The sequence below is a fragment of the Heliangelus exortis genome, chromosome 28 (genome assembly GCF_036169615.1).
Source record: "Heliangelus exortis chromosome 28, bHelExo1.hap1, whole genome shotgun sequence".
NCBI lineage: Eukaryota > Metazoa > Chordata > Aves > Apodiformes > Trochilidae > Heliangelus > Heliangelus exortis.
Genome location: NC_092449.1, coordinates 1,595,381 through 1,609,267, shown reverse-complemented (window position 1 = coordinate 1,609,267; position 13,887 = coordinate 1,595,381). Strand labels below are relative to the sequence as shown.

The window sequence follows — 13,887 nt, the reverse complement described above, 5'->3', positions numbered from 1 at the left end:
GCTGTCTTGACAGTCAGAGCTCTGCAACAGGAGAGCAACAACAGGAAAGCAACAGTTCAGTGTAGACAGCTCCAAACCACAGGTTCTGTCTCTCAGGATTCCCCTGGGAAACCAGAAAGGTTCTTTCCATGGGCCATCAGAGGACTGAGGAGAGAATCTGGAGTGTGTAAACCTCCTGCTGACAGGAAAGCTGCCTCTGGAAGGAGGAACACCCTGTGCTTGCTCCTATGGGAGGTGAAGGATCACTCACATTTACTGAAAAAAAAAAACCACTAAAAACCACTGGGTGCTTTTCACCCAATGGCAGTGACACAAATCTCAGTTGAAGGCTCCTGCTGGTATTTAGAACAGGTTTTTTCAGTGCAAATTAGACTTTTCTTCTTACTACCATAATTATCTGGAGAGTAAAAGGCAAAATTGACAAATAAAAGTGAATTGGTGTTGAGCACACAAAGGTGTAACTGTTAAACTAAACTGGCCAGACCACCTCCACCTGACTCCTGTTCTTCCTGTGGAGTCAGAGATGTGTTAAAATCACATTAATTAAAATCTGGGATCTCCACCACGAGTTTGTAGCCTGGACAGAAGAAGAAAGTTTGGCTCCCAGGAAAGTTTGAAAGCTCAATACTTGTATAAATGTAAAAAAACCCCAAAACCAACAGTTGAAGAGTGACTGTTTGCTACACAAAAGGGATTTCTGTGTGTGCTGCAGATCCCATCAAAATTTGGTGGAAGGAAAAGGCACTGCCAGGATTTCTTTCCCCCTGTGGCTGCTTCTCAACACTTCTGGCAGGTCAGGAGCAGCAGAAAAGCTGCTGCAGCTGCAGGGTCCCCTCTATTTGGGTGCTGTTCTCTTGGATCCCTTGGCATTGCCCCCCAGGGTGTGGGGTTTTCTTGAGCACTTCCAGCTGGACGAGCCAGGATGGGAAGGGTTGGGCTCTGTCTTTTATTTGAGTAGGACACTTAGCAAAAGCTGCTTGGAAAAATGCACAGTAGGGATTTTTCTTTCCTTTTCTTTCCTTTTCTTTTCTTTCCTTTTTCTTTCCTTTTCTTTTCCTTTTCCTTCTTTTCCTTTTCCTTTTCTTTCCTTTCCCTTTGGTTTCTGTGTGCTGTCCTCTGTTAGAGTGGTGGCTGTGACCTTTTTTTTTTTTTTTTTTTGGTTGGCTGAATCTTATCTGTGCTTGGAGATTGTTTCCCTTCCAAGGAGAAAACGTACTCCAGAGTTTCTGGATTCTTGGGAAGAAGGAAAAAAAAAGAAATCCAGATTAAGTGATTAGTCCTCTAGGGAGACCTTTGTCCTTCATAAAAAAAAAAAAAATAGAGGGAAAACTGTATTTAAGGTGTAAGGGCCTAAATTTTAGATAAAATAAAGCCTGGGCAATGAGAGGAAGTATCAGTTCCTCAGATAAAACACGGTCCTGGGGCAGGATTCCCTCCACTTGTGGGCTCTCTGTGATTACTGGGATGTTCCCATGGGATGAGCATCTCCAGCCCTGCACCCTTCCAATAAATTGTAGTTCAACATTCCAAGTGCTGGGTCCTGCACTTTGGCCACAACAACCCCATGGGGAGCTCCAGGCTGGGCACAGAGTGGCAGAAAGGGAGCTGGGAGTCTGGATTGCCAGGAAGCTGAAGAGGAGGCAGCAGTGTGCCCAGGTGGCCAAGAAGGCCAATGGCATCCTGGGCTGGCTCAGGAACAGCGTGGCCAGCAGGTCCAGGGAAGGGATTCTGCCCCTGTGCTCAGCCCTGGGGAGGCCACAGCTTGAGTCCTGTGTCCAGTTCTGGGCCCCTCAGCTCAGGAAGGAGCTTGAGGTGCTGGAGCAGGTCCAGAGAAGAGCAAGGAGGCTGGGAAGGGATCCAGCACAAGTCCTGTGAGGAAGGGCTGAGGGAGCTGGGGGTGTTGAGGCTGGAGAAGAGGAGGCTCAGGGGAGACCTCATCACTCTCTCCAACTCCCTGAAAGGAGGTTGGAGCCAGGGGGGGGTTGGGCTCTTTTCCCAGGCAACTCTCAGCAAGACAAGAGGGCACAAGAGGTCTCAAGTTGTGCCAGGGGAGGTTTAGGTTGGACATGAGAAAGAATTTCTTTAGGGAGAGGGTGCTCAGCCATTGGAATGGGCTGCCCAGGGAAGGGGTGGATTCTCCATCCCTGGAGATATTTCCAAAGAGCCTGGATGTGGCACTCAGTGCCATGGGCTGGGAACCACGGGGGGAGTGGAGCAAGGGTTGGACTTGATGAGCTCTGAGGTCCCTTCCAACCCAGCCCATTCTAGGATTCTATGAACTCTGATTTTCAGTCAAACTCTTCAGGTGATGCAGTGTTGGCTGTCGGGCTCTGGAGGCTCTCGGTACCACCGGACGTTTGTGCAACCCAGAAAAGAGGTTCCGGGCATTCCCTTTCGCTTCTCTTTCCTGTGCCAGGTGCAATTCCCGTGTAAACAGACACCGCACCAGATTTTGTGCGTGGTTTGCGCTGCGGATAAAACGATCGCCAAACCCTCCCGTGTCTCTCGAGTTCTGTTCCGAACACAACTGCGGGAGAAGTTGGGAAGAGCATTCGGGACCTGGTACCTCGCCGCTTCCCGAGCCCAAGCGCTGCTGCCCGGAGCTCGTTCTGCCCGCGGGAGCTGCCGGGGAGCGGCTCAGCCCCCCCTGGGAGGCCCCTCCGGAGGCTCCCGGTGCCCCGCAGCGGTCCCTGCCCGGGGCAGCCGCCGCTCGGCGCTGCGGAGCCCTCCCGAGAAGCGGCCCTGGGGAGGCGAGGGGAGGGCGCGGGCTGCGGGGATGCCCGAGGTGCGGGGGCAGCACCGGGACCGGGCCGCTGCCCGCCGGGTCGGGTCCGTTGCTCGCCGGGTCGGGTCTATTCCGTTGCCCGCTGGATCCGGTCCCGGTGCCCGCCGGCTCCGCTCCTTTGCCCGCCGGATCGGGTCCGGTTCCGTTACCCGCCGGATCGGGTCCGCTCCGCTCCCAGCCGGCTCCGGTCCCGTTGGCCGCCGGGTCCGGGCAGGCGGTGCCGAGGGGGCGGGGCTCCGCCTCAATGCCGCGACGCCATTGGCCGAGCGGCTGTTGCCAGCGGGGTCGCATTGTGACGCCATCCGGGTTCCGCGCACCCCATTGGCTGAGGCGGTTCCGGCTTCCTCGCGGTGCGGCGCGGGGATTGGCTGGGGCGGCGGCGAGGCCGCTGGGGGCGGGCGGGGGCGGGGGGCGGGGCTTGGGCCGCCGCAGGAGCCGGCGATGGGGCGGCGCGCGCCGCGCTGAGGGTCCGGGGGCGCCGGGACCGCAGGTACCGCGGGGGGGGTGGGACGGGACGGGGCGGTACCGGGCGGTACCGAACCTGACAGCCCGGGCAGTGGCCACTCCCCACCGGCACCGATCCCCCCTCCTCTTGCGGTGCGGGGTTGCGGCAGCGGCGTCCCGGGCGGGCCGCGGTCCGGTTGTCCCGGAGGCGCGGCCCCGGGATCCCTGCAGCCCTCCCGGTGCCCCGAGCCTGCCCCGGGATGGTCCCCACCGCAGGGGTCTGGCAGCCTCCCCCCCCCCCCCCCCCCCCGGCCCGGGCCGCAGGGTCTCGGGGGGGCCCGGCCCCGTTCCCCGCAGCGGCTCCCGGGAGCTCCGGGGCCTTTCCCGGGAGCGGCGGAGCCAGCGCTGGGTCCCGCGGCTCCCGGGCTGCGCTCCCGGCTCTGCCTCCAGCGCTGCGGCCCGCGGGGCCTCCGGTGGCGGCTGAGGGCAGAGCTGCGGGGGGGAGATCCCGGCCCTGCCCCGGGGAACGCGGGGGTTGTGCGGGAAGATCCCCCGGGAAGGGGGAAGTGTCACAGGCCCCGAGGTTTGGAGCAGCGTTTTGGGGTTTTTTTATTCTGTTCCTCGGGTTTTATTTCTAAAGGTGTAAGGTTGGGCGGGAAGGGGATTCCGAGGGGTTTTCTTCTCCTTTGGAGCCCTCGTTCTGATGATTCTTTTTTGAGCTCTGCGTGGGGTGGCAGGGGCTGCACTGAGTGTGGAGCTGGTTACAGAGGTTTCCCCAGGGATTTCCCACTCCAGTGTCCCAGCAGGACTGAAGAGGTTGCCAGGGTCCTGTGTTGAACCCCAGCTGCTTTCCTGTGCCTGAGCACAGAGTTTGTGACTGACATTTCCTAAACCTGGATCTGGATATTTGGAATATTGCAAAATTTCCCTTTTCCAAACTGTTCCCCCCTCTCCTCTAAACTGAAGTTTTCTTGAGGCAGCTGCCAGCCCCACAAAGTGCTCAAAGGGCGACTCTGGAGGGGCTTTTCTCTCAATCTCAAACCTTTGCCTCTGTCCTAGGAGCATTTTCTGCCCAAAACCAAGATTACAAAGTGGGAAGCCACACGATGGGCTTGGGGACTTCTTGCTTCCCCCTGCAGCTGCCTGTGCTGTCAGGAATGGTGGTCACCTAAACATGGGGTGATGCTCCTGCCCTGGGGAATAAATTCATAGTTTGGTCCCTTATTGATAAACAACATGAAAAAGATGCAGCTGGCATTGATCAGCAGTGTCCTTGTTGTCTGCACATTCAGACTTTCTGAATATCAGACTTTCTGAATATCAGACTTTCTGAATATCAGACTTTCTGAATATCAGACTTTTTGAATATCAGACTTTTTGAATATCAGACTTTCTGAATATCAGACTTTCTGAATATCAGACTTTCTGAATATCAGACTTTTTGAATATCAGACTTTTTGAATATCAGACTTTTTGAATATCAGACTTTTTGAATATCAGACTTTTTGAATATCAGACTTTTTGAATATCAGACTTTTTGAATATCAGACTTTTTGAATATCAGACTTTTTGAATATCAGACTTTCTGAATATCAGACATTCTGGTGGTGAGGAACTGATGAGCCAGGTAGGAATCCCAGCACAGGGCTGAGACTGATTGCATCCAATTGAGACAAAACTTCTCCTGACTTCAGTAAGGAAAAAAACTGTAAACCTTTCTTTCAAAAACAAGTCTGTTTTTTTATACTTAAATATCATATTCTAAGTTTTGCTTTATACTAATTTATCCAGAAGTTCTGAAGACTGAAGAAACTATTAAAAGGCAGAAGTAAGGGGTCAGAACTCCATCAGAAAGAGGTAACTCAGGCTGTTGGGTTACTTCTCCTCCTGGAGGAGCCCATGAGGAGCTCAGGTTTGACAAGCAGACAGGTTGGGTGTCTCTGAAGTCAGTGCTGGTGATGGCTGAGGAGCAGTGCCAGGGTTAGCCAGGCCAGCCCTGGCTCTTTGTCAGCCTCACAGTGTCTCTGCAGTGTCTGGAGTTAAGATGAGCCTTTCATTTGCTCCTGCTCAGGGCACCCTCCCTGTTTTCCCTTGTTTTCCTAAGGACTCATTGTTTTCTTGCTTTCTCTTTTCCATCAAGCATTTATTTCTCTCTCTTTCCCTTCTGATGTGGCTTTTAGTGCTTTTTTGACCTTTTTCTTGTCAAGCTTGTGGGTGATGCTGTTGTGACTCCAGTGACCACGGCCACCCCTTCACCCACCCAGCCCTGCTCAGCTGCCAAGCTCCCAGATGCCCAGAATCATCCTTTTAGCAGCTGGATGTCTTTCCAAGGCTCAAGTGTTGGAATAGTTCTGTACATCTCCAAAGGATAATGGAGACAGCTGCAGGGAGGGGGTTTGGAGGACTGGAAGGGTCCTGGAAGTTTTTCCAGGTGCATTTGGAACTGGGATGGGATGGCAGAGGCTTGAAGGGAAAGAAGCTGTGGCTGAAAAAGCCTTTGTCATGTGCACTGTAACAGTGAATTTAATTACTCCAGCTGGGGACAGGAGGTCTGCCTGCCTGCAGGCATCCCCAGTGGAGTGGTGCAGGCAGCTCCATTGCTAAGGAACTTTTAACTTTGCCAGGAATGGCCCAGGTGGCCCAGGAAACAGCCAAGTGTGAGCTTCATGTGTGTGCCAGGGACCTTAAATAGCAGCTGTAAAACCTGGGGGGGTGTGTGTGGTTAGCTAATTAACACCACTGGCAGTCTCAGTGAAAACAGGGAAAAAAAAACCAAACAAAAAAAAAGCATTGAAACTAATGGTTTCTTGTTTCTGATGTATTTGACTGCCCCCCCCCCCCCCCTTTTTTTTTTTTTTTTCTTTTTTCTGTGCAATTGCTCTGAGTCTGTGGAGTGAGGTCACCCCATGCTGGATGCCAAGGAGACCATGCAGATGAGCAGGATGACAAATGTACTAATTGTAAACAGCTTCCAACAGAATTCTTGCCTTACTAGATGCTGGAAGAAGGGCTTTCCTATCCCAGGTTTTTGGTGCTGGCCTGGATCAGCCAAGTGCAGGACACGATGTTTCCCTGGGAGTCCTTGAATCAGCAAGACCAAAATTCATCCAGCCCAGGCTGGAGAAGTTGGGGCTCTGAGGTTCAGTTGGTATCTGACTTTGTGTCTGCCTGAAGAACCACTGAGAAGTAAAATTTGCATGTAGAGGCTTCTTTCACTACTATTTAAAAATATCTTGGCTTTTTACACTAAAAACTACAGAGCCTTTTCCAAGAAGATGAAGGTAGGAATCAGGCATCTTGAACTGTGAAATGCAGGATGAGTTTATTTTTTCTCCTTTTGACTTTGACCCAGCTTTGGACATTTGAAGATTGCAGAGTTCCCATTTTCTAAACTGTTCCCCTCTCTCCTCTAGACTGAAGTTCACCCCTGGTCTCTCTTTTCTGCTCCCCCCATGTCTGATTTTGGTTACCTTATACCTCTGCATCATCTCAGCTCCAACCCTTTCCACAGGAGAGAAATGCTCTCTGTGTCCCCTGGAAAACAAAGTGACCACTTCTGGGTTAGGAAAAACTGGGCACAGAGTCTCTGGGATGGAAAAGAGAAATAAAGCCCTGGCTCCCTTCTGGGTGAGCACCTCATCAGTGTGGAGGGCAGGCAAGGAATTTCCATGAAATTTGTGTAAAATATCTTCCTCTGCTGCTAAAAAAGTTTGTGGCTTACTGAGACAGTTAACATCCTGCAGTTTTCCACCTCTCCAGGTCTGGTCTCCTTCTCTTCCCAGCAGTGCTGTTTCCTGGGGAGGATTCTGCACATTCCCTCTCTCAGCTTTGGGCCAGGTCTGGACCAGCTCTGCCTGAACTCCATCACAGCAACTGAAGCAGCTCTGCTGGGAGAGGTGGTTACCCACTCACTGAGCCCTTGGGACTGTGTTTGGCTGTGCCTCCTCCTGTTGAAAAGCTGGGAAGTGGCTTCTTAGGGGTTGGTTTGAGGGTTTTTTTTTTTATTTCTTGGTGGAAAGTGTCTGTGGTGGTTACAGGTTGTGAGAACTCGAAGCAGCAGTGGTGGGATGTGGGATGGCAGAGTCCTGGAGGACCAGCAGTGTCTGAGGGCAGGGATTCCTTTTTTATCCTCAAGGAATGCCCAAGAGGGAGCTGTGCAGCCCTGTCAGCCCTGCAAATGCATTCCCTGCCCTAGACCTCTCTGGGATGAGCAGGGTTAGAGTTTGGAATTCATGATTTGGCCCCGTTTTCAATCAAAATAGGCATCTGTAAGGCTTCTTCCAGATTTTATGTGGCAGTTCTAACTAAATCTTCCAGTTCCTGCTCTAACACAGGAGGATGATGTGTGGTTAACCTGGAGGGCAGGAGTGCTGTAACTGCTCTTGTGATTTTTATCATCAAGTCTGTGAAAGACTGAAGGAAACATTTTCCTGCTGTTCCCAGAAAAAGGGAACAAGGGGCAAGGAGCAGAGCTGGCTTGGCAAATGGAAGTGCAAACAAATCAAAGCTGGTTTTTAGGCATTTCTCTGCAAATTGGGGGCTGCACCAAACTCTTGCAGTCTTGGCTATAACACCTATTTCTTTCTTGGAGGTTTTAAGGGTTTTAGTTCTCTCTCTGAAAGCTGTTTGAGTTTGAAAAATAAACTACAATCTGGGCTGTCCTCAACCTTTATTTCCTCCCAGTTTTTCTTGTTCTGCAGACTTCTGCTTCACTGTAGACAAAATATTTGAGACCTGTGTCTCCAGAAAAAGGAGAAGTGTGGCCTGAGCAGCACATTGCAGACCTAAGTGGGAGAGGGAGAGAGAGATGGGAATTTTGCAGCACTTCTATCAATAGTGAAGTTTCCATTGAGGACTGAGGGAGGCATTTGTAGTGGTGAGGAGTGGGAAATCAGGGTGAAATCAGCTGGGATCAGCTCTTCCCACTTTTTGGCTGCCCATGGAGAAGGAGGATGCTCTGAGTTGCTGCCCCTTTGGAGCTCTTCAGGTGCAGATGAGTGGCTGGGGTGGTGCCCTTGCTGGAAAGCTCTTGGAAAACTGAGCCTCTTGAAGAGATTTGTGCAGTCAAATAGCAAGATGGGAAAATACAAACAGGCAAGATCTGGATTCCAGATCCAAGGAAATCTGTTCAGAGATCAGCAAGCTGCTCTGAGAAGTGGGAGGCAGGCACTTTGTTCCAGCTCCAGTTTCTCTCCAAGCAGAGCATTATTATTATTTGTGTAACAGGGTAAATGGTGCTTTATAAACCAGGGAGAACACTGAGGAGAATGCAAGTCCTTTCTGGCAAGGGATTCCCAGTCCTGAAATAATGTTTTACATCCTTTGGAGTGATGCCCTTTGAGGGAGTGATTGATGTGCTCTACATGCTCCTGCTACAAGAGAATCCTTGTGTTTTGGTGTGGTTTGGTTTGGGTTTTTTGGTTTTGCTTTGCTTTGCTAAATGAAAAAACCAACCCAACAACAACCAAACCCACAACCAAACCAAGGGTGCAAAAGAAAACAGCAAAGGGACTTCTGTACCAAGGGGTTATGTTTGCTACACAATCTGCCAGTTCCAGGGAAATGGGGTCCTGAGTGGGAGGAACAGACTGAGCCAGGAAGTGTTGGTTTTCCTTGGTGGATGTGTTCCAGGGAAGCTAATCTGAGAAGGTGGAGAAGAAGGTGGAGCTGGTTCTAATCCCAGTTTGCCCTGGATCCTGTGGGAGCCTCCAAATGGTTCTGAGGATACTCAGTGTGTAGCCAGCCCCCAGGATCTGCACCCAGCAGTTCCCCTTGGCTGTGTTCAGGTGGCCTTGGCCATGCCTGTTGGTGCCTTGACTGTGGCTTTTCTCTTTTTGGCTTTGATCAAGGGATTCACCTGCCCCATGATGGTTTCCCTGTCTGGCAGAAAAAATTTCTCTTATCAGATTGCAAAGTCTGAGTATGCAGAATGGAGCTGGGGGACCCTTTAGTTCCTGGTGTCCTGCATTTTCCTTCTGGATGTGTCTTCTGGATTGAGGGACCCTTTAGTTCCTGCATTTTCCTTCTGGATGAAGGGACCCTTTAATTCCTGGTGTCCTGTATCTTCCTTCTGGATGTGTCTTCTGGATGAAGGGACCCTTTAATTCCTGCATTTTTCTTCTGGATGGAGGGACCCTTTAATTCCTGGTGTCCTGTATCTTCTGGATTGAGGGACCCTTTAGTTTCTGCATTTTCCTTCTGGATGTGTCTTCTGGATGAAGGAACCCTTTAGTTCCTGCATTTTTCTTCTGGATGAAGGGACCCTTTAATTCCTGGTGTCCTGTATCTTCCTTCTGGATGTGTCTTCTGGATGAAGGAACCCTTTAGTTCCTGCATTTTCCTTCTGGATGGAGAGCAGTGGTCCAGCCCCATCCCTGCAGTCCTTTGACCTCTTCAGTGCTTTGAAGAAGTTTTGAAGCTCTGCTGCCTTTTGGATGATCCAGCCTGGATCAGGGATCTCCTTGCAAAGCCTGCAGACTGCCAAGGGGGATGTTTTGCTGCCATGGTTTGCACCAGCTGCTCCCCAAGGAAAGGTTCATGTGCTGGAGTTTTGGAGTCCTGGTGCAGAACTGGCTTTTCTGAGCCAGCTTTCCATGGTTTGGTTTTCTTCAGTTAATCTCTACAAACTTGGGCCTTTCTCTGCTGGATCTGCTCAGGAGCTGAGGTTACAAAATGTTGCTGAGAAGAGACTTCTGCTTTATTTGCTCCTCACTCAGGGGATATTGATAATAAACCAGATGTCTCAGAGACTTGTTTTTTTTTTTTTTTAACAAGAACAAGAAATGTATCCCCAAGGAACAGGCTCAGAAATCACAGCTGCCTGGAAAAACACAATGTGTGGTTGGAACCAGCTGTTTGGGTCTTGATTCTGCCTCCGAGTTTTTGGTGGTTTTGCAGTCATTTTGGGGTTGGGTGGGCTCTGTGCTGCTGAGCTGAGCCTTCAGGGAGCCAGGAAAGGGACTGGCTTGGCTTGACACTGTGGTTGATGTTCAGCTGGGTATGAAACTGGACCTGGAGTGCAGAGCAGATGTTATCTTTGGATTCCAGTTCCTTCCTCACTGCAGCCACAGCAATCCTGCTGCTTTTTCTTTGGACTTGCTGAGTGGCATGAGGCAGATGTGACCTGAGAGCAGTGACCTGAGGTTCTACCCTGGGGTGGAAACACCAAATGTGTAGAAATCCCCCCATTTCTGGGGGCACAGAAGGGTGGCAGTTCCCTTTCAGCCTGGAATTGGGCAAGGACCTGGGCTGCCTGGATCTGTCAGATGTGGAGTACAAAGAGCCTCAGTATAAATCCTCCCAGGACACAGGGAGCAAGGGCAGTTTTATTCCAGTACACAAAATGGACCTTTTTCCCCTGGACTTAAAAATAAACAATGTTTTTGGCTGAACAAATGGAACCGACCTTTTTATTAAAAGCATGGATCTTCTTTTCCTGCCTGCCTCACTAAGAGGTTTTTTAAATTGAAAGAACTCCATAACTTACAAAACAGCTGACTTAAATCATTGCAATAGCATTTATCATCTTCTTTTTTTGCTTCTTAAAGTTGGAGAGCTTGCTCTCCTTATTTTAAAAAAAAAAATAAAAGCTATAATAAGAAAAGTGGCTCCAAGGCTGTGTGGTCCTTGCAAAGGTGGAGAGAGAGAGAGAGAGAGAGGCTGAGTCAAGGCAATGCTGAATTTTTGAAGTTGATTTTTGAAGTTGATGGAAAGGTTCCCATTTGTTTTGATGGGGATTGACCTGCCCAGAAGCTCAAGCCTGTTCTGGTTCAGATGCAGAGGAAGGATTACAGCTTTATGAACCAGATTATAAACTTCTCTCCTGGAAAGCAGAAAATATTTGGTGACTTGAGGGTGTGCCACCAAATTTGGCACCTGGGGGGGAGGCACCAGTGAAATGTTCTCTCCCTATGAACACACTGACCAGGAAAGTAGCTGGCCTTGAAGAAGCCCATGGTTGTGAGAGGGTTGTTTGAATTTCCAAGCCATGCAGGAACACTTGTGCTCACTCCAGTCAGGGTTTTCAAGGCTTTGACAATCCTGTTCTCAATACTGGATTTTTTGTTTTCTTCTCCTGCAGTCTGGCCAAGCCTCCAACCAGGAACAAGCCCTTATTTTCTTTAGCTATTTTAGTTTGATTTAGGCTTAGCTGAGCCTGACAAAACTGCAGTTTCATGGGAATGTCTGACTCCTGGTGTGCACAGAAATCTTGAAACAAAAAAGCATTCCCTTGGATGGGATGGTGAAGGCTGTTTGCCTGCTTCTGCCTCCAGGAGATGCAGATAGAAGATTCCTCCCTCAAGTCCTCCCCTAAATTAAACAAACCTAATTATTTTCATATTTCTTCTTCAGTAAAGAGGAGGCTTGGAGTTATTTTTGTTTGGTTTGGGGCTTTTTTTTTGTGTTTGTTTTGGTTTGTTTTTTTTTTAATTCCTTCAGGCACTTTTCATGGCTTTAAGCTTCTTTGGGCTTGTTTCCCTCTTGAAATGCAGCCACCAGGATGAGACCCCATTCCAGTGATGATCCCAGCAGTCCTGGTGCTCAGGGATTTCTGTGTATGCCTTACATAAGGCAGCCCTGTTTACAGACACAAGGATTTTGGTCATTACCAGCAGGAGGATGTTTTTGGCTTACGTTCAACTTGTGACTAATTGTAACCCCAGCTCTTTATTTCTGCACAGCTGCCTCTTAGGGACCAGGCTAAAGGAAACTGGAGAAAATGGGATTTTTCTGAGTCTGCAAGGGGCTGAGATGGCCTTGCCAGGGAGGAACATGGCAGGGAGCTCTCTGTCTGCATGTGGCTCCTCCAGCCACCTCCTGGTTGCTCTTTTTCAGCATCTTCTCCCCACTTCTTGCATTTTCTTCTTGTTCCTTGTGCTCTCTTTGCTGGGTAAATCACAGAGGTGCTCAGAATGGGATGATGGGCTTTGCTGCCTGCACGTGGCTGTCAGGAAAGTCGTGATCATCTGTTAAAAGGGGAAGGAAGGAGCTCTGGAAGGGTTATCAGTGGTTGTGGTTAACACTTCCATGTTCACTGTTGGTAAATTTGTATGTTGGTTGGGATATTCCACATGGAATATTGAAAGGAAAGTGTGTGTGTTTGTCTAACAAAGTTTTGAAAGTGGAAAATCAAAGGTGGGCTGAGGGAAAGCTTTTGGGGTTGGTTGGACAGGCTTGAAAAGGGCTCAGAAACCATCTGGACACAGCTGAACCCTCCCTGAACTGAGCTGCACAAAGGGGTTTAAGTGCTGTGCTCAGGTAAAAGTTTGCAGCTTTTACAAAGGGTATGAGCAGAAATTTTCAGGGCAAAATGTCCCTGGCCCATGGGGCTTGGGGCTTGGGGCTTAGGGCTTAGGGCTTGGGGTTGCCTTCCCCATCTCTGCATCCTCTTGTTAGGTTTGAAAGGCTTCATCAGGTTAGGGGGTGTGTTCCAGGAATTCTCTCTATGAAAGGCAAATTTGCAATTCTGATGCTAAATTATGGAAATAGGACACTTGGATCTTTAATTTCATGGTAAGGAAGCCTCACAAAGGCTCTGAAAGGGGACAGAGGACTGGGGAGCCCCATGGCTGCTGTGTCTCTGGGGTGCCTGGAGCAGGGGGGTGAGGAGGCTCCAGGGTGCTGGGCTCTCACAAGGTGCTGTCCCCTCAGGTCCCCGGGCAGAGGGTCCTGGAGCTGCCATGACTACAGGGGACTGCTGTCACCTCCCTGGCTCCCTCTGTGACTGCCCGGGCAGTGCTGCCCTCTCCAAGTCAGTGGAGGACTCGGACATCGGGCGCCCGCAGTACATCACCCAGGTCACTGCCAAGGATGGACGCCTCCTCTCCACTGTCATCAAGGCACTGGGTGCCCAGAGGTGAGGCTGCTGCAGGGGATGGCTTTGGGATGGCTTTTTTGTGTGTTTTGGCTTTTTTTTTTCCTTCCCTCTTCTTTTTTTTTGTGGCTCTGTGAGTAGAGGCGGGTGAATGTTTTGGGTGTCTGAATGTATGGGGTGTGAGCCCCTGTTAGCCAGACACTTCCCAGGCTTCTGCTCTCTTTCTGGGTTGGAAAGGAGCTCTGGGATCAGCAACTCCAACCCTTGATCCTTTCCCCCTGTGGTTCCCAGCCCATGGCACTCAGTGCCACATCCAGGCTCTTTTTAAATATCTCCAGGGATAGAGAATACACCCCCTCCCTGGGCAGCCCATTCCAATGTCTGATCACCCTCTCTGTTAAGAAGTTTTTCCTAAAATCCAACCTAAACCTCCCCTGACAGAGCTTAAACCCATGGCCTCTTGTCTTCAACCTCCTTTCAGGGAGTTGGAGAGAGTGATGAGGTCTCCCCTGAGCCTCCTCTTCTCCAGCCTCAACACCCCCAGCTCCCTCAGCCCTTCCTCACAGGACTTGTGCTGGATCCCTTCCCAGCCTCCTTGCTCTTCTCTGGACCTGCTCCAGCACCTCAATCTCCTTCCTGAGCTGAGGGGCCCAGAACTGGACCCAGGACTCAAGCTGTGGCCTCCCCAGGGCTGAGCACAGGGGCAGAATCCCTTCCCTGGACCTGCTGGCCATGCTGTTCCTGAGCCAGCCCAGGATGCCATTGGCCTTCTTGGCCACCTGGGCACACTGCTGGCTCCTCTTCAGCTTCCTGGCAATCCAGACTCCCAGGTCCCTTTCTGCCA

General features: G+C 50.6%; 1 protein-coding gene across 1 annotated transcript in view; it reads left to right on the top strand.

Moving 5' to 3' along the window:
* Nucleotides 1-3,179: 3,179 nt before the first annotated feature.
* Nucleotides 3,180-13,887, top strand: part of MARCHF2 (membrane associated ring-CH-type finger 2) — a 29,062-nt gene continuing 18,354 nt past the window's right edge. The window contains exons 1-2 of the mRNA XM_071727631.1: nt 3,180-3,275; nt 12,881-13,085. Of these exons, the coding sequence (XP_071583732.1) occupies nt 12,910-13,085 (176 nt within the window). The 5' untranslated portion in view covers nt 3,180-3,275; nt 12,881-12,909. The remainder of the gene's footprint in view (nt 3,276-12,880; nt 13,086-13,887) is intronic.